A 19,259-nucleotide genomic window follows, 5' to 3' on the forward strand; every position below is an offset into this window, starting at 1 on the left:
TTTTTATTTCAAAGCAACAAAGTCTGTGAGTTGGTTCTGCTTCTTAAAAGACAAAAATGATGATATAGATGAAGCAGCCTTAAGTAGCTAAACTATAGGTATTAAGTAGCCAAGTTAATATTTATATAAAAATATGAAATCTAGCCAGTATCACACATCTGCAGTTTCTGCAGTATAGGTGTTAGATTTGCAACCAACAGATTACAGTCTTAGTCTTTGTGGGTTTTGCTTGTGAAGAAAGGGAATAGTCTTTCTCTTGATTTTTCTTTTGCTATCTGCACCATAATGATGGCCTCACTACCTGACTGGTCTGACTTTAATCATCTGGTACTGGGATCTTAGTGCGGTTCCATCTTTGCTTTTTTATACAAGCTTTCCTGTAATTGCCGGTTGCTTGCTGTATTGCATTTCCTTTCATCGCAATGAAAAAAAGGTTAGTATTTTAATGTAATCTTTAATTTTCAGGTTATACATTAAACCATGGAGGAAAAAATCCCTTTCTGAGGAGCACTTTTAAAAATTATAGTGGTAGAAGGGGAATATTCATTACTTACACATCATATATTTCCCCCTAAATGTTGTACAAAGAAGTGACAGTTGAGCTGAGCATATGTTAATAAAAGGTCTGCATTTTCCTGTGTCACTGACAGTTTCATTGGCTGTATATTCCTGAAATGCAAATAACCTCTGTTCTGTTCAAAGCTATAATTAATCTGAAGAGTTATTTAAATAGTATCAAAATCTTTTAACTAGTAAGAGGCCAAACATTTAAGATGGTGAATGTACTGTTCTGGTTGAAGGGCAGTGCGGCTGACAAGGGCACAGTGATCCGAGATGCTTCTGTATGTTGGATCTACACATTCTGTAGATTAAAATGGCAGAATCTGTCTGCTGCTGTATAAAATCTTTTAACTACCATTTATTTTAGCATTGTGGCATGTGCAAATTCCTGCTGCTCAGTTAAGGGACCAGCTTCACAACTGGTGTTACAATCTGTGGTCACAGCACTGCATCACAATGCAGCAAATGCATTTTCCACATTAACCAAACATGACAGCTGAAGCGATTATTAACCATGCAAGATGTCGGAAGTCATCAAAAATTCACATCAGAGTAATTGCAGTGGCTTGGGTGTGGGGGGAGTATCATAGCATGGCTTGCCTACATGTTGTCTCTCCCCCTCTTAAATCTTAACTTGGTACAGTCCGTTAACAATAAAATACCCTTCTGTAACCTATAAACTGTTACTCCCATCAGTTTGTGCCTTCAAACTGATAGCTCACTTCCCTGGATTTGCGTGGAGCACCTTGGGTGACAGTGCTCTGCTCCGGGGGCTGCAGCGCACCCTTTTTCAGGGAGCTCTGCAATCTCATTGTCTAATTGGACTCTAGTGCTTCAGTCATCAGCACTTGCAGAGGGGTCGTGCTTTGCCTTTTTCTTCTCTCTTTTCTTTCCTCTCTTCCTCTTCCTCTCCCACCTCTCACCCCTAACCCTCAATTCACCCCTAACCCTCAGTTGGGGTGGGAAAAACTTGAGCAGTGCTTTTCAGAGCTCATCCCACGCAGAAGGTATGGAAGAGCTGCAGAGACCAGCAGCATCAGCCGGTCTGCAACTCCTTAAATTGAACAGCTGCAGGTAAGCTTGCTGTTTATAAGAAATTAAGACGGATGCACCCTGGTAAATGCAGTGACAGCATGTTGCAGTACCTCTGAAAGACAAGGATCTTGTTGGTTTAAAAATTTCAGATGAATTGGAAGCAGTTAATACATTTGATAGAAAAGTACTTGATTCTTCTGAGAATTGTTCAGATTTGTGTCTTGCCATTCTAATGTCTTTCTTTAAAAAATTTATTGGGTGGGGCAGAGGGGTAGTTGCCTAAAGATTTAAATAGTTAATTATTTAGAATTTTTTTTTTTTTTTTGTCTACTTCATCTTTAAGTAGAAAGTAGTGTGGACTTTCTTTAGAATTTTTAGAAGAGACGTGAAGTGCGGAATTCTTGTATGATGTGAAATATGGAAATGGAATTTCTTTGCTAAAAGCAGATCCTTCTTTAAAATTTTAGGTGAGTGTGTGCGTGTGTGTGTGGTTTTTTTTTTTTTTTTTTTTTTTTGTGTGTGTGTGTATAAGATACCTTACCAATGAATCCAGTCATTTATATTTAGTAATTAGGAAAAATTGCCAACAATCTTGTTGGAAATATTTTAGCATAAAGCTTTAGTGAGAAGAATGAAATAGTAACACCTGATATGGACTCCTTATTTATTATTTATTGGTAACTTAGATTAATATAGTTACTTTTTATTTCTCAAATTTAACCTCAAAAGAGTATGTGTCTTTTAAATATAGTTCATATTTTTGTGATTTGTGAAGGTGAAATTAAACTTCCTAAATCATGTAAACATTATCTGGAGAGTAATAGGATTATAATGTTGCCTGTGATACTTTTAATACCTAGATTAATTTCAAAGTTAAAGTGCCTTAAATCCAACATTAAAAAGCAGCTTGTTTATTGTCTTTACTTAAAAACAGTAACAAAAATGACGATGCATGCAATTTTTCATCCCAAGAAATGTGTTAGTATTGTGGGACCTGACCTGTAGGGTCTGGATCTCTTTCTGATGCTCAGACTTTGAAATTGCTTACCTAGTTGAGGGTTTTAGTTCCCTTCAGAGGTATAGGACTTTTCTTTACTCTTAACAATAGGAAGGCTTGAGCTGTCAAGTCTGGGTTATGGAGGAGAGCTTCTCAGGGAAAGGGGTGAACTGTGAGAATTTGGCTCCCCCCAGCACTGGAAGTCTGGATTTACCCATGACTAAGATTCCCGTAAAACTCTGACCCAGTGCAGCACTGCAAGGAATTGATTTCTGAGATGAGACAATAAGCTGTGGTTTGCATTTTGTAAAGATGGAGGAAACCTCTAACACTGACCCTGTATGGGAGATGACTCAATTATCCGTGCCTTGGTACAGTTGCAAATTATTTTCCTTTGTCTGGAGTGGGTGGATGCCAGCGCCTTCATCAGAGCTCCTTAATTTAATGTATGGAAAATGTCTCAGCCACCATTTTTAACAATTAGCTGTATCATGGTGGAGGTGAACTGGATTCTGAAGGCAACTGCAGGGCCATTTAATTTACATTAGGTTCTTTGGCACAGGAGCTTTGTTACTGTAAAACTAAGAAAATGAATTTGTACACTGTGTAGAAGAGTACTTTAGGAGGGTGGAGAACATTCCCAGAAAGAAAATGGAATCCTTTTGTCTACAGTAAGTATTTCTTATATAGTGGTGAAAGGTCGAAAATTTGTCTTTGGTTGAATGAGCAAAATAGAGTTTTAAAGAAATGCTGCAAATAGGAAAGATACAACACAGAGATTCTTGGGTGTATTTTTTTTTAAGGTATGTGTTAAAAAGCAGGTATGCTGTGTATTCTTGAAATATGGGTTTCATGAGTGATTTTAGCAAATGATTTTAATTAATTATTCATTAGTTAGGTTGTTGAGAAGTCTGAGTTTATTACTAGTCTGAGATGGAAATGATACTTGGGAGAAAAAAGAAATCTGAATATGATAAATATAGGAGTTTAGGCTTCTTTTCACTGTCTTTTTAAAAGAGTCTCTTTTCCATTCCTGAAAAGACTTGCTGGATTTTAGTGCTTTTGTTGTTGTTATTAAGAAAGTGCTTCCATATTAATGACCTGAAATAGCTGTTCCAAATACATAAGAGAAAAAAATATTTTGACAAAACAAGATTTTATCCTCAAAGATCAATAGATTGAGACTGTCACTCTCATGGGGATAATTTCTAGTGCCTTCTGTTTAATTAATAGTTGTGACTTCAAAGCTACTCATATAAAACTCTTGTTTGTAATTGTAAGCTTCTAACTCTTGATTCTTAAAATTAACTGGATTTGACCTGGCTTATTTCTTTGTTCCTTTATGCTGTTCCTAAGAGAGAGCAAGTAGATTTTAACTTTGATTTGTATGTTTATCTTTTAAAAGCTGAAGAATTTTTTATCTTTCAAACCCTGAAGAATTTATAGTAAGTGTATTTTGTAGTAAACTGTACCATGAAGAATTTGCTCAGAATGCTTAAGTAGCTGTTTCAGGAGTTGAATTCTCACAGAACTGGATATCTGAGAATCCTTTTAACTTGATATCAAATTTATCAAGCCAACTGTTGTGGGTCTTGTTGTGTTAGCTGCTGTTCATTCTAGTCACTGAATGGTCTTTTCTCTAATTACTAGATGTTTGAAACTAGAAACAGTTTTCTTCACATCATACAAAGATTCATTAGTTGTAAGCCCTGGTTAGAATCCTACAAAGATTCCGTAAATCTGTGGTCCTAATATTAGCTTGCAGCATAAGGGCTAGATCTCAATGTAATTTTTTTAGTCTTGTATGTATGTATGTGTGTGTGTGGACTGCATTTAACATAATAATTATAAATAATATCGTAGAAAGCAAATGGATTCTTTCCCCCTCGATTTTTATAAAAAAGACTTGCACCTTGAAATAAAAGAATTTTAGGGCAGCAAATTAGAACTCCATTTTAACTGCAGATTTGCTTGCATAAAATGTTTGGATGACATGAGGGTTTCTTCAAAGGCTTCCTTGGAAATTTTTTAAAGCAATACTTGGTTGAAGAGTCTGGTCTTATTTTCTGTTGCTGGTTTTGTAAAAAGCTGTGCACTGCGTACCTGGGAGGTAGCAGAGACCCAGTTGCTTCCTCTGTTCTTTGCCTCCACCGTGGTCCACTTAAGTTTGGCTGCTGGGAGAGGCTCTTCTCTGATACTTGCAGAGGATTCCTGAATCTCTTCAATCTGAAGTTCTTCGGTTTTTTCTTCAAATTTTAGCCTGCTGGTGTAAAAAATCAGGGGCTGGTTCTTTTTGGGACAAACAATACATTCTTATCACCCTTTGACTGTTCTGGCAGCACCATAATGTAGATGAGCAAGCACGCCAGCCAGCCCGCTAAGAGTCATTCTGTGGCACTAAGATGGCAGTGAGCAAGGAGTAAAATGGCGGCACCAGGAGCTCTGTGAGAAGAGGTGGACCACAGGAGTTATTTTCCTTCAGTGGAGTTTGAAGACACCTCTAGTAGTACTGCTTTGCCAATTTGCAGTTACTTTTTATTGTTAGAAGATATCTAAGTTTTGATATTTTCTTGAAGTGAAGATTCAATTAGCACTTATCTAGATGGCTTTGAATGTCGCTTTTAAGAAATTGTATTAACGCTTCTGAAATTCCTTGCTTTGTGTTGTTATCTTTTTTAGTATAGGAATTTAACTCCTTCCAATATAGGATGGATTTCTGAAACTGAAGAACAGTATACTTCTCCTTTATGGCAAGGTGAAACTAAGCATTCCTATGAAAATCTATCATTTGTCTCTGGTTTTCATTCTGGCTCTTTATGGGTTTTGCCTATTACAAAATATATATGACTCTGCCTTCAAAAACAAAGTTTATTATATTTCTTTTGTGATTTAAGGTGTGAGTTATTTTGCAAGTAAACTGTAGCCATACTGGTAATGACGATGCTAATTTCTTGTCTACTCCCATCTCTTAGGGAGTGTTTCTGGAGATGGTCTTAAAGAGTTTATGTAGCAAAAGCAGCTCATCTTACAGTTGAATAAAGCAAGATTCACTCTAGTTAAATAACTTTTTCAAGGTCACACACCAAAAAGCTGTTGATTTTGCCCTAAATCCAGACCACCTGACTCCTAATCTGTGCTTCACTGTGCTGCTGTCTCTGACTCCATTTCTTTCTCTTTGTGGGCTTGCTGGTGACTGATGGGTTGCGCTTTCAGGAAAGTCTGTCTTTGCCTTAGCAAGCTAACTCACAAAAGTGTTTCTTTTCAGCTGTGCCAGAAATGACACTAAGCTGAGCTTTGGAGTCTTTGTGGGTTTGTTTTGAAGATGATATGCTTTTATAAATTTGTCATTTACAAACAAACATTTAAAAATAAGATCTGTCCTGCAAGACAAGCTTTTAGGTCTGTTGTGTTGGCTTGGCTTGAAAGGTGAGGTAGGTGCTCATCAAGAGCTGGGATGAAGCTAGGCATTCTCAAAGTGTCCCCCAGCAGGTCAGGCCTGTAACTGAAGGTGAGAGGGGCCACAGTGCAGGGTCCTCCTTCTCCTGCCTAAGAATGGACTGAGTGAAAGGATTCTGCTCCTCCTCAGTTTCTAGCAGTTTGTATTGTCTTGCCTGCCTCCTTCTGTTGCCTGTGTTTGCCACTTCAGCTAAGCAATGTCTCATGTTTTCTGTACCTGTGGTGACAGTGGTGAGTGGTGCATTCTTCAGTATTCCCAGCTCTGACAAGGTAAAGTCAAAATGTCTCCAAACTTAATTAAGGTTTTAGAGATAGTGTGAAATTAAAGTACTGTGCCTTGACCCATTCCCTGTAAGACAATGTGAAGTTATAAAAGGAAAGACCTCTTTTGTTTTAGTAGTCTCCAAACAAATACATTTTTGAAAAGAGAATTTCTGAGTGAGGAGAAACTGCAGGAAAACCGAAGCTCTCTTTACAGTGACAGCCTGCGATTGGCCTCCAATCCCATCAGCATAAGCACTGCTGCATAGCAGGAGGAGCTGGGATTTCGACTGCAGTGTAAATGACTGACACCGTGTACCAGCAGGGAATTAATATGAGATGTGGCTCCCAAATATTGTCCTAACAGCGCTCCTTGTGCTTGCTAAGTAGAACTCTAGGCTTAATCCCGGCCCTGCAGAAACCAGCCTGGCGAAAGCTGCTGGCTCCCACTAACCGGCTCTGACACTCGCCCTCTGCCATCCTTTCCCAGGCTTTTTTTTTCTTTTAAAGGCCACTGTTAATGCATTCTCATTCTATACTGCAGTGCAGTTTTTTGTGCCCAAAGTTCCTTGGATGTGGATTAACCCATCTCCAAGACAGACATATTGGAAGGCTTTTGGCATTCCTTAGTGAATCTTTCTTATCTTTCCCTCACCTAGAATGACTGTGGGAGTCATATTTTTTAGATCTGTTCATATCTTTGGGTTAGGAGAGGGCTCTGCTGCTGCTCTTTGAAGCTAGACATAATTTGGTGCACTCTTAATATTCATTCCATTTGCAAAAGCTCCAGAGAAGTTCGATCTTCAGAATCCCTTTCTTTCTTCCAGAGTTTAGCCCTAGCAGGTGTGCCAGGCTCTGGGGGGTCATTGGAAGAAGGAGATAAAATGCTTAGTTGTCCTTGCTTTCTCCCTCGGGCTACCTCAGCAGTCTGAGAGCAGTTGGCCGGCTGCCTTCTCCCCTGACACCCAGTGCTCCTGCTCTCCTCTCCCCGCAGTGAGCAGAGAGAAGCCCTGCCACCCAGCTTGGCATGTCCTGCAGCATCATGGGCCCTCTCACCAGAGTGGCCTGTTTTTCTGGAAGTGGTGAGATAGCAGCACTGAGCAAGTCACATTTCTCTCCCCAGTCGTCTTGTGACCTGCAAAGAAAAGTGGTTTATACAGCCCTGAAAGAGTATGGTCTGAGAGGAGGCATCGCCCAGTGCTGTGTGTTCTTGAGATTAAGATCTCCTGGGCAAGAAAATTTGTGGACCATCCTCAAAACCAGTTTGAATCATGGGAGCAAGTAATTTGTTTTGCCCTAATGGACTCAAATCTATCACATAATTGTGTGACCCTTTTTTTAGCCCAGTTGCGGGAACCATGTGTAAAATGGGACCTGCCTTCCTGATAGTGACAGATGGCCTTGTGCCCACACAGTGCCAAGTGATATTGTCAGGGTTGGCCACCTGTGGCTCTGGAGCTGCCTGCAGCGCCTGTGGATCTGCTGAGCCTCCAAATGGTGGAACTGCACAGCCACTCTTACAGTGTCTGCTGCCACCTGCTGAATGAGGCTTTCCATACACGTGCAAGAAGTCTGCAAGAAGTCGTACAAAAGCTTTAAAAATACAATTGGTGGATGTCGGCTCTTCCACTTAGCACTGCTTTCTTCAGGTTTTGTTGTCGTTTTGGTTTGTGTGTTTGCATCACTAGGTATTGTACCCAGGACTTCGTGCATGCTAATTAGGTACCACTAGGCTATATTCCCATCCTTCATTAGGGGTGGTTTTTGAAGCTATAGTCTGTGAAAAAATGAGTTAAACTGTTAAAATTTTTTGTAGAAAACAAGTACTGGGACTAATCTGAACATTTGAGTTAAGAAAAAAGCCTGGATTTTACTCCTGAGTCAGTATTCTGAGCAGAAAGAGTTTCAGCCTCTCCTGGGCCTTGTAAGCTGATAGTTTATGTATTCTTATTTTTATTGAAATAAAAGTGGTCTAATAAAATAATCAAATGTGCTGTAAAATCTTACTGAAGTTCCCCAAATTTGAAAGTTTGTTTGTTTATTTGTTTATTTATTTACATCAGTAATGAACATCTCTGCTGGAAGACTTTCTCGAGGTGTTCTCAGTGTTGGCTCCACGACGCAGAGCTAATGGAAAGCAGCCACACCATCTCACAAGCCTGGCGGCTCCAGGGCAGCAGGACTTGTGTTGTGCTCATCTGAAGAGTATTTTACTCCCTTGTTTCTCATTTTCTCCAGAAGTAGGAATTTTACCTTTGTAAAAAATTCACGCAAGAGAAAGTTTTTGAAGAGATCATTTATTCGGAAATTGGAAAGAAGGGTTGGGAAAAGTTAAGGAAGAAGATATTTTACTTTGAGTAAGCAGAAGCAAAATAGTGGGTACCATTCCCACTTCCGTCTTCGTAGAATTCAGACCCTCTCCATTGCGCTAATCAGAGTTCTGCTGCGTGCTTGACGTGCTTATTATAATTCTGGCTTCATCTTGGAGCAAACTAGTCACTGGTTATTCTGTTATTTCAGCTTTGCTTATTTTTCTTTCTTTCTGCTTTGCAGTTGCTTGTGTCTTAGCAGTTTTTTCAGCCATGGTGATCTTTCTAATGCCACTGCTCATTTTGTGTTCATATCATTTTGATTTGGAATGCTGGTTACAGAGTTTCTATTAATTAGCGTATATTGTATGTATTAAATGAGAGATGGCACAGAGGTATCGTGGCACCTGCTGTTTATTTTTGTGCGGTGTCAGTACCTTCTGGACAATGTCCACCCTGCTGAGAGGGTGGTTGGTCTGGAAGAGGGGAGAAGTGGAATAGGCTTTTGTGTTTTGAGGGCCAAGTAAAATATGGCTACTGCTTTGTGGGACCAACTCAGACTCTAATTTTTTTATTTACTTTTTGACAGGAAATTTATATGTTCTTCACTATTTTTAAAACTGTCCAGCAAATCACTTATTTGTTATAGATGGGAGGCAAAGAACTGTGAAAGAATCAATGTAAATTGTTATTGTTTTGGGGGGGGCATCTTTTCGTAACTAAAATGAATACTGAAATTTTTTCACAGAGACCTTTATTTCTTATAGTTTTCACTTTGGAAAAGCAAATAAAATAAGAGAATTTGTCCATTTGGCAAAAATAAACACTCCTTTGCCTACTCTCTTTTTCTGCAGTAGGATTTAGCTGCTACTTGTGTTCTGAGCCTGCATGTTAATTAAAAATAAGGCGTTGTCATGCCTATATTCCTGGGCCTGAACCATTTAGGAGTCACTTTGATTGCCAGGTCCTTGAGATATGGTAAGAGAATCAACCTACCTTGAGATTACATTGTGGGTAGTTCTTGGCCAAGTACACTATCTGTCAAAGGTGGACTACCTGGCTGAGCAGATGTATGATATTTATTGTTCCACAACAATAGCAATAATAATATTCTGGAATGCTATGGAATTGACATCTAGAGCAGTAATTTCAGTCTTTTTGAACTATCACCTCTAGTAAGAAATGTATTTTACAGAATGACCCACTTCATATGTATATATACACACACCAACGAAGGCATGTAATTGAAACAAAAGTTTCACAAAATAGTACTTACCCATACTACATATCTGTGTTGAATTTTTATTTCCTTAGAAAAATGCTATTTGATTTCATGACTCAGTTCTGGGTTCTGATCCATATTTTGAAAAAAACTCTTCTAAAGGAATGCTAGAACCTTGACATTTGTTCCCATCTCTCCCCCCCCCCCCCCGTGTGATGTAGGGAGAAAAAAGGAATGAATATGCAGGCATACAGTACCTGTTTATCCCATCTTAATTTGCTCTGGTGAGAGAGTGGTGGAGTGGAAGGGGGTAAACAAGGAGTGAGCAAATTTGGTTTCTGAGACTGAGCTTTGTTGCTTACAAACTGGGTCATCTTAATGTAGAACCGCAACAGCGCTTTAGAGTTGATAGGAGCTCTACAAACCACACAGATGCTCAACTTTTAAACTTATATTGAGGATGTTTTAAAGTATGATCTACTTGGGGAGTTTTGAGAGACAGTATAGCATCAGATTTAGGGAAGGCCACAACCAGATGCATAAGTGAGTACCATTTAGGCCTGGCACAGAGTCATCACCATATATGTGCCAGCTATTCTTAGTTGAGCATCCCTAATCCAAAAGCCTGAAATCAGAACTCTTACAAAATTATACCTCAAAATCTGGGCTTTCTGTATAGAGCACCAACATGATGCCACAAGTGGAAAATTATATACCTGACTTCATGTGACAGGCTGTAGTCAAAACACAGGCCCACTAAAAATATTGTGTAAAATTATTGTCAGACTGTATATATAAGGTGTATGTGAAACTAAGTGAGTTTTGTGTTTTGACTTGGTTCCCATCCCCAACATGTCTCACCATGTTCATGCAAATATTCCAAAGTCCGAATAAAACATTGGAAATCTCAAGCATTTCAGATTAGTGTACTTAGCCTGTACTGCCTCATTACGAATTATTATTCTTCAGGCCTCAGCCTTATCATTTATAATGCAGACTATGAGCAGTTAAACAATGCTTGTTGGCAAAATGAGGGGAAACAAAGAGATGGGGAGATCTGAGAGTCACAGTTAGATTCTGGTATCTCAGAGGGGGAAGTGAGCTATGGGGTCTTCTCTGTGACCAGGAGGCCTCCAATGTCAGGGAGCCAGTTCATCTTGTACTCCCCCAGCCCACCTCTCCAGAGAACCAGTTTTCACATAATCTGTAAAATCTCCAGGGTAAAGACATGAGATGGGCCTCCAGGAAGACCTGGAAAGAAATGAAATGCATAGACAAAGGGGAGTCAAGGAGGAGATCCTCGGGGACTGGGCCAAACAGTTAGGTTTCTGCTTAACTTTTTAGTCTAGAAGTTGCTATTGGCTGTTATTTTTCCTCAAGGTGTTTGTTCTTTAAAAGAAACTAACCACCACTAGGTGGCACACACATGCCGGCATTACCTGTAAGTGTTATTTTGAACATTGTTTTCAAAAGGCCACTAAAGTATCATTTTAAAAAACAAAATATAATGTGTAACCTGGTTTAGCATTTCACTTTAGAAAGGATGAAAATAACAATTCAGAATCTATATACAGTTGGTAGTCCATATTGGTGGTTTCTGCATTTTTGGATTCAACCAAATGTTGAACAAAAATATTGAGGAAAAAATGCCTTTGTACTGAATACACATAGACTTTATTTTCTTGTCATTATTCCATAAATAATACAACTTAACAACAATTTATGTGGTATAAGTAATATAGAGATAATTTAAAATACACAGAGGTTATATGCAAATACTATGCTCAAGTATGCTCAAGATTAGGCACACTTGAGTATTTGTGAGTGTTAGCATCGTGTGTGTGTGTGTGTGTGTGTGTGTGTAGAAGGGTGTCCTGGAACCTGTCTCATAGATACTGAGGGACAACTGTATTTTGGGGGCTTGGTTTATGCTATAGAGAAAGCCCAGATTTTGAGGTACATGATGGTTAATGGTATTTCTTCGTATGTTGGTAATGTCTAGAATTTGACAAGAGCTCACTTGTATTTTAAAAATATAACTTTATAGTAAATATTTTAAAGATGAGTAATCTATCCCCAAAGCCATAATGTATTTTATTATTCTTTTTCCTTCCTAACACTACTTGAAATTTCATTTCTAGAAATTTGGGAGTTATGTTTCTTGTAGAATAATAAATTTTAAAAGCAAAATAATGTCATTGCAGAATATTATTTGGCTTTTAGATAGATGTCTGTTGCTTTGCATTTGTGTTTTATATTATGTGAGAGAGCCTTGGATGCAAATATAGTTAAAAGAGTATAATGTGCTGGTCATTTGACTTGGAAGAGCAGAGAAGGGCAGGGCGGCAAAGTATCCGGCTTACCCCAGGCGCTGCCTGCTCCCCACCAGCCAGAGAGAGGGGTGCAGTGGTCCATCCCCTCCATACACAGACACCTCTACCAGAAGGTGACCTGTTTAGACAGTCAGCTTCCTATCCTCTCAGCCAGGAAAAGGCGTAGCAGAGCAATCCAACCTGCTCTTTGGCCACATCAGTTTGTGATCATAGTCGGCATGGTTTGGTTTATAGACTGTGGCACTAAAGCTTTTTGCTTTTGCCATTGAAGAACCTTCACAAAAGGAAATTCATAGTGAAGCTCTGTTACTTGATATATTAATGCTGTAAGCAAGACCCATCAAAATCTTTCTCATTTCATGTCTGGCCCCCCTGTGAGAGCCAGAAGCCACCCCATGGTGATTAGCTGCCCGCCTTTTGAATGGACCATATAGGTTCTGTGCTTCCTGTGCTCTGGTTTATTGAGGCCCTTATGACCAGTGCCTCTCCCTGCCCTCCTCCCACCCCAGTTATCAGTGTGATAACTGGAGCAGTCTTGGAGTTGTGCCTCAGACTGACTGCACTGGAGGAGTCATCAGGAGAGAACTGTTTCTGGGTGCTAGTCGCTGTTTGTCCTGTCTGTCCTCATTCACTGCCCAATATGAGGTATGGTAGCAGGTCAGGGGAATCATGGACTAAAATTTGGGGAAATCTATGAAGATTAGTAATATTCTATTTAAAATATATTCCCTATTTTGTCCTCCCCTGCTTTTTAAGAAAACCAGCACTCTTATATCTAGGACTGTTTGAAAAAGCATTAACAGTTGTTAAAATTAATTAAAATTAAATTAATTTTAATAAAAAATGAATTACCTGAGTTAATTAATTTCAAATACAAGAAAGTTATCAAATGTATTTTTAAATTTAATTTTTTTCTTTTTTCTTTTTAGTTATACATGACAGTAGAAGGTATTTTGACTTATATATGTAGAGTATAACTTCCCTTTCTTGTGGTTGACTTCTTCCATATATGATGTGGAGTTACATTGGTCATGTATTCATATATGAACATAGGAAAATTATGTCGAATTCATTCTGTCCTTACCCCCACTCCACCCTGTCCAATCCAGTGGGGGAACCCTACCCCTACCCGCTGGCCTATTGAGAGTCAGCACTCAAATATCAGAGAGAACATTCAACATTTGGTTTTGGGGATTGGTTTATTTCACTTAGCATGATAGTCTTTGGTTCTATTTACCAGCAAATGCCATAATTCTATTCTTCTTTATGACTGAGTAATATTCTATTGTGTGTATATACCAAATTTTCTTTATCTGTTCATCTGTTGAAGAGCACCTAGGTTGATCCACAGTTAGCTATTGTGAATTGATACCACTGTAGTATGCTGTTTAAGTCCTTTGGGTACATACTGAGCAGTGGGATAACTGCATGAAATGGTGGTTCCATTCCGGGTTTTCTGAGGAATCTCCATACTGCTTTCTAGAGTGATTGCACCAGTTTGCAGTCCCACCAGCAGTGTATGAGTGTACCTTTTTCCCCACATCCTCACCAATATCAAATGTATTTTAATGTAGCTTGTCATTCTAAAAGCTTTTTCTTAATTCTGTTTTGTATTATAGTTTCCCAAAGCTCCTTTAAAAACAAAACAAAAAAAAAGTCAAAAGCATAGTTTTGAAAAAACAGATCATTTCATTTCAGGCACATATAAACCTAATAGTAGTGTGCTTGACATGGAGATACCTTGCCTTGCAGAGTGTATGTTGGCTTGATGTATAGGGCAACTTGACTTCTTCCATCTTAACAACTAAGACTTTGACCTCTAATTATTGATGGCCCGGTCTTCCTCGTTCCTACTTAGTCCCCCACCCCAGGCTGTGGAAGAGAAGCTTCACCTTTTGATGTGAGGATGTTGGCATGGAAGCCCACTTCATCTTAGTGTCACTTTGTCTTTCCACCTGCTGCTGAGACTGTCCAGACAGTGTCCTGTCCCTTCCCCAACAGAATTCAACTCAAGCTGAGGACTGAAAAGCAACAGGGAGGTCACCCTGGGCATCTCTTCTTTTAGTATCACCAACAGGTCTAGACCTAATTGATTGTAATAGTAGAGCTGTGTACCAAGCCTTGGACCTAGAACTTGATCACATTATTTCATTGTTACACAGGAGTAAACTGAGGTTCAGACAGTTTGGGTGACTTGGCTAAAGTCCTGCTATTAATAAATAGAGGCACCAGGATTTGAAATCCATATTCCAAAGCATGGCCTCTGGGCCATTTAACCTGTGTATATTAAGTGAGACTTGTACACTGTCTCTTCTTCACCCTACCAATACTAAATAAGAATGCATGTCACCAGACCTAAAGTAGAAAGTACACGTGACAAAAATCCAGAAGAAATGTGTCAATAAGTGTAAATAAATGATTTTCAGAATTTCCCAGTTGTGTTTTTTCAGCTTTTCACTGCTGGGACAGGAGACCTGAGGAAATTAACTTAGAGGAGGACATGTTTATTTGGGCTCATGGTTTCATTTCGTGCTTGGCTGGCTTCGTTGTGTTGGGCCTGAGGCGCAGCAGTACCTCAAGTGCGTGGTGAAGCAAAGCTGCTCACTCATGGCAGCCAGGGACCAGAGAGAGGGAGGAAGGGGGACGGACACACCCTTGTAGGGTATGTGACCTACTGACTCTAACCAAGCCCCACCTCTTACAGTTTCTACCCTCTCCCAATAATGCCATCAGATTATTAATCCACTGATGACATCGGAGACCTCTGACCCAGTCCCTTCCCAAGAGCCCCCGCTCTGAACACCTCTGCCCTGGGCCAGGCCTTCATCACAAGAGCCAAAAGTTCCAGACCCAAACCACAACCCCAGCCATTGGCAAGTCAGAGAAAAGCACAAAGACAGGTGGGCAGTGGTGGCCTCCTCAGTGTAGAAAGAAATGGAAGGATTAGTCAAAAGCACCAGAGAAGCAAGAGTTAGAGGACCTGTGACTGCCCATGTAGCAGAGCCAACGTGAGCCACTGAGGACCTCTGAAGAGCAGCCTCGACTGTTCACTTTGTACATGTTTGCGGGATGTAAAATGCCACACTGCTGTCTCATGGGGACTTTGCTTCTGACCATCACCATGTGGGGAGTGGATGCCCTCGCCGCGGGTTAGCCCTGCAATATACTTTATTTGAAGGTTCATTTTAACCTAAGTTGCACCATTTTCCCCCTTTCCCAGGGCTTCCTGAAGAATGAGAAGGACAATGCCCTGCTGTCTGCCATTGAAGAATCCCGGAAGCGGGTAAGAAAACAAACCAAAATGTAGATGCATGAAGTCCGAGGGCGGCAGTGTTCAGCAGGGAGCGCAGATCTGGAGCTGGGGTCTGGGCCCCAGGCCCAGCCGCTTCCTACATAGAGAGGTAGCTCACCAGAAGTGTTCTACAGAAATCATTTTTGGGAATAAATACCATGCTTGTGACTCTCCATGTATTTAGTGACTGAAATGCATCTGAGACACTGGACTCGACAGTTATTAAATTAGCCTTAAAATGGAAGGGCCACACAGTTCTTCAGTTCCTTCTTATTGTATAAGTGATATTTGTTTTCTATTGAACCAGCAGTTCAGAGAAGCAATTGTGATCATTGATAATTTCCCTCAGCTTTTTCTTTTATCATACAACATGACCGTACCACTTTTCATATTAACAATTTCTCTAAGCTCTTAAGAAAAAATAGAAAAATAGTTTGGTGCTCCAAAAGGTGAGTCAGCCAGAGCAGCCCTCATATGCCAGCAGTAGTTTACACCATCGTTCCTATGAGACATGCAGACATCATTTACTCTACTAACGTGAGTTCTCTCCATTTGTTTCTGACAAGGATCAAAAGACGAAAACCTTTTCAAAGTGTCCCCTTACAGAGTAAGAGATTTTGAGGCCACTGGGGTCTTTGGGGAGCCGGGACAGAGGCTAGCGATCAAGTGGATTTGGTTCTAAGCCGGCAGCTTCCCCAGGATGTCAGTGTCTGTGTGTCAGCAGTGGCTCTCTGCAGAGGGAGTGGGGAGAAGGGAGAGCTCCATTCTGCTGTATGCTTATTTAACCCTAATATCTAGTGAAGTGTATTTATGTATTATTGTGTGGCTTAAGAAGTAAGAAAGTGAAAAGTGCTGCTTCTTGGGGTGCTTTATGAAAATGTTCTGCGAGAGTGCAAGCAATAGGGCTGCTGGGAGAGGGCTGCGGAGGAGCCGCCAGCTCCCGTTTAGAAGAACAAGTCCCAGAGCATTATTCAGATGACTGATGTGTTTAATTGTCAGCATAAACTTCCCTAAAATTTCATTAATTAGATTGTTGGCAATAGTGCATAGTCCTGAAATAGAGAAATACACTTGATTCAGATTTGAAAATATTAAGGGATTTTTTGTTGTTGTTGTTCACACTCTGAGTTACTCACCAACGTTGATTCTCCTGCTGTAAAGGACCAGTGAAATTAAATTAGGATTGTCGAATACCACCAAGCCTTATTAATCCATTTACCCTGCAGAATGTGTTTCTGGAATTGGCAGTCTCTGAATATTGTGTCATACTGAGACTAAATGTGCAGCCAGCCAAAACATTTAGGTGACATACCACAGTGCAAAATGCGTGCATATGTGTTTGGAGGGAGACACTCCAGTGTTGAGAGCCCGCCTGTAGGGAGACCTCTGACCTGTCTGGACACCGGGAAACTGCTGCTGAGCAAGAGTCATTTTCAAAATGATTTGAAAATCAGCAGCTTCTTGGCATTTTGGTGGCAATTTTATGTTTGAATAACTTGCCAATGTCCTGCTGAAATGCCAAGAAAACAAGCTACAAAACCACAAATGTGTCCTATCTTTTCCCATTTGGTGCATCCCAGCAAAAACAGCACAACATTCCTAGAGCATATGCAATGTTTCTAAAAGCCAGCAACAGCTCAGTAACAAATGGGTGTTTATGAAAATGGGGTTCGAGTGCTCCCCACTGTTCTTAATTGTTATCCACTTCTCTCCTTGCCTTCCTTTAATATGTTCCAAGGGAAATGTTTTCCACACTTAACAGTAACTTGGAAGGTTCGGCTTTCGTTGAGAATAGTTTCTCCACTGCTTTGCCGCGGTCAGGACTCTGCACACCCTTCTCTCCTTTCTCTTCTTTGGTTTTCTATCCTTGTCTCCACTAGCCTCTGCCTCCTGCCTCTCTTGATCCCTCCCTTCCCTCCTCTTCTCTGAGCTCTGAGGAGCACTGTTGATCTCCCCTAGGATCTCCTAGCATTCTCTTAGCATTTTTCTTTGCTTCTAATCAGACATGGGCATAAATGGAATAGGCTGGAATCAGCTAGATTGGGCAGATGGGTTGCTGATTATCCCCGTTAGCTCAAAAAATTGGATGTTCCACCACCTCTAAGATGGATGGGCGTGGCAGAGGGAAGAGAATTTTAACGTTGGCGGTGTATTTTGAAGCTCCTTATCACACTGTGAATGGAATCTCAGTGCTGTTCCTTCAGGTTGGAGGGAGTGGCCTGGAGTACTTCTTAGGTACAGCTGAGGATTCAAGCCCAGAAGGCATCCGCTTTTCAAAGCTGCTTAATACTTCTATACTACTAAGGAGGAGTCCTTGGCACACAAGTGAGCATCCAACAGACGGGGCAGAGTGAATTCTACTCTTGTCATCCTGACCCTTCCCTGATGCTCCAAGTCTGCCCTCTCTGTCATGTCTACAGTTTCTTTGAGTGGTGTACTATCTGTTTTCTTCCATCACCTTTACTACTCTACAGTTCTTCCTTAGCCAGAAGACTTGTCCCTAAGAGTATCTCTGAGGCTTTGAAGTGTCCCGTGTTGGAGTCGTGGCTTTGTGTCTTTCTTCCTGTTGCAAGCTCAGAAAGCAGCATGATGCACCAGCCTTTTGCCTCCTTATTCTTCCCACCCAGGTTCTCATGGCTTGCAACCCCCAAATTTCTGTGGGAGAGGTTCTAGGCTAAGGAGGCGGTTGGTTTGACTCTTGAATAAAAAGAGTTTGTGAAGTGTCCCGTACTCTTTGTGGACAACTTCTAGAGGAATTCTCTCTTCTCTTTGCTTTTGCTGCCTTTCTGGCCCATCACGCTTCTGTGTTGAAAATGCCCAGCTTTTGTGTCTCAGTTCCACTCGTGAACGAGATGTGAAGGTTTTTCTCTGGCTATTTTTCAACTCATGCAGACTGATTGGAAAAATTCATTCTTCTTGACTCTCAGCGACAGTCCTCTCTCCTGTTTCTTCAGGACACCTGTTAAAAAAGGGTTCGAGATATGCCAACCTTCTTCCTAATCATTTTTGTGGGTGTGTGGCTGGTGTCCCTTTTCCAATGTTGATACATTTTAGTCCAAATACAAATATCCCACTTGTAGGAAGAGTATATTAGATTTTTCTAGCAGTTTCCCAAAGCTCTTGTATATGAACATGATCAGTATAAATTATCTGCATTGCCAAAAATAAAGCAGGCATTACTAATACTCCCTTGTTGTGCCTGATTAGATGCCAATCTGATTGTAAATGAAATGGCTTTTTGAAAAGTGAGCTGAAGCTGATAGGAAACCTGGTCTTCCAACTAAAGAATAGTGTGCTGAGAACAGTCATAATTCAGAATATCTCTATAAATGTTTTTTCTTTCTGTTTTCTTTTTCTTTTCTTGGTATATTTGTTGTGGCAGTTACCTGCAGTGTCACCAGTCAATAGTAGTGAGATTTACTAGACTTTCAGTGATCTTGAATAGACTGGTAGGAAACTTAATCACAGAGGGATGGTTTTCTTTTACTAGTTTGCTCTCTGCTCTGAAAATATTAGTGATAATGATAATGATGACGACGATGATGATTATTTTTAGAGGGGGTTGGTAACTGGAGATTTAACCCACTGAGTTATATCTCCAGCCCTTTTAATTTTGAGATGGAGTCTTACTAAGTTTCCCAGACTGTCCTTAAACTTGCAGTCCTCCTGCTTCTTCTCCTAAGTAGCCGGGATTACAGGTGTGCCACTGCCTGCAGAAATATTAGTGATTCTTTAAAAAGTGAATAAAATCACTGGGAGAATCTTTTGTCCTTGTATTAGATTCTTGCTAAAG

At 40.3% G+C, this 19,259-nt stretch overlaps 1 protein-coding gene across 1 annotated transcript in view; it reads left to right on the forward strand.

The window, feature by feature from the left end:
• Nup93 (nucleoporin 93) overlaps positions 1–19,259 on the forward strand; it is an 83,654-nt gene that overhangs the window by 32,199 nt on the left and 32,196 nt on the right. The window contains exon 3 of the mRNA XM_026395707.2: positions 15,395–15,457. Within this exon, the coding sequence (XP_026251492.1) occupies positions 15,395–15,457 (63 nt within the window). The remainder of the gene's footprint in view (positions 1–15,394; positions 15,458–19,259) is intronic.

The sequence above is a fragment of the Urocitellus parryii genome, chromosome 15 (genome assembly GCF_045843805.1).
Source record: "Urocitellus parryii isolate mUroPar1 chromosome 15, mUroPar1.hap1, whole genome shotgun sequence".
NCBI classification, from domain to species: Eukaryota; Metazoa; Chordata; class Mammalia; order Rodentia; family Sciuridae; genus Urocitellus; species Urocitellus parryii.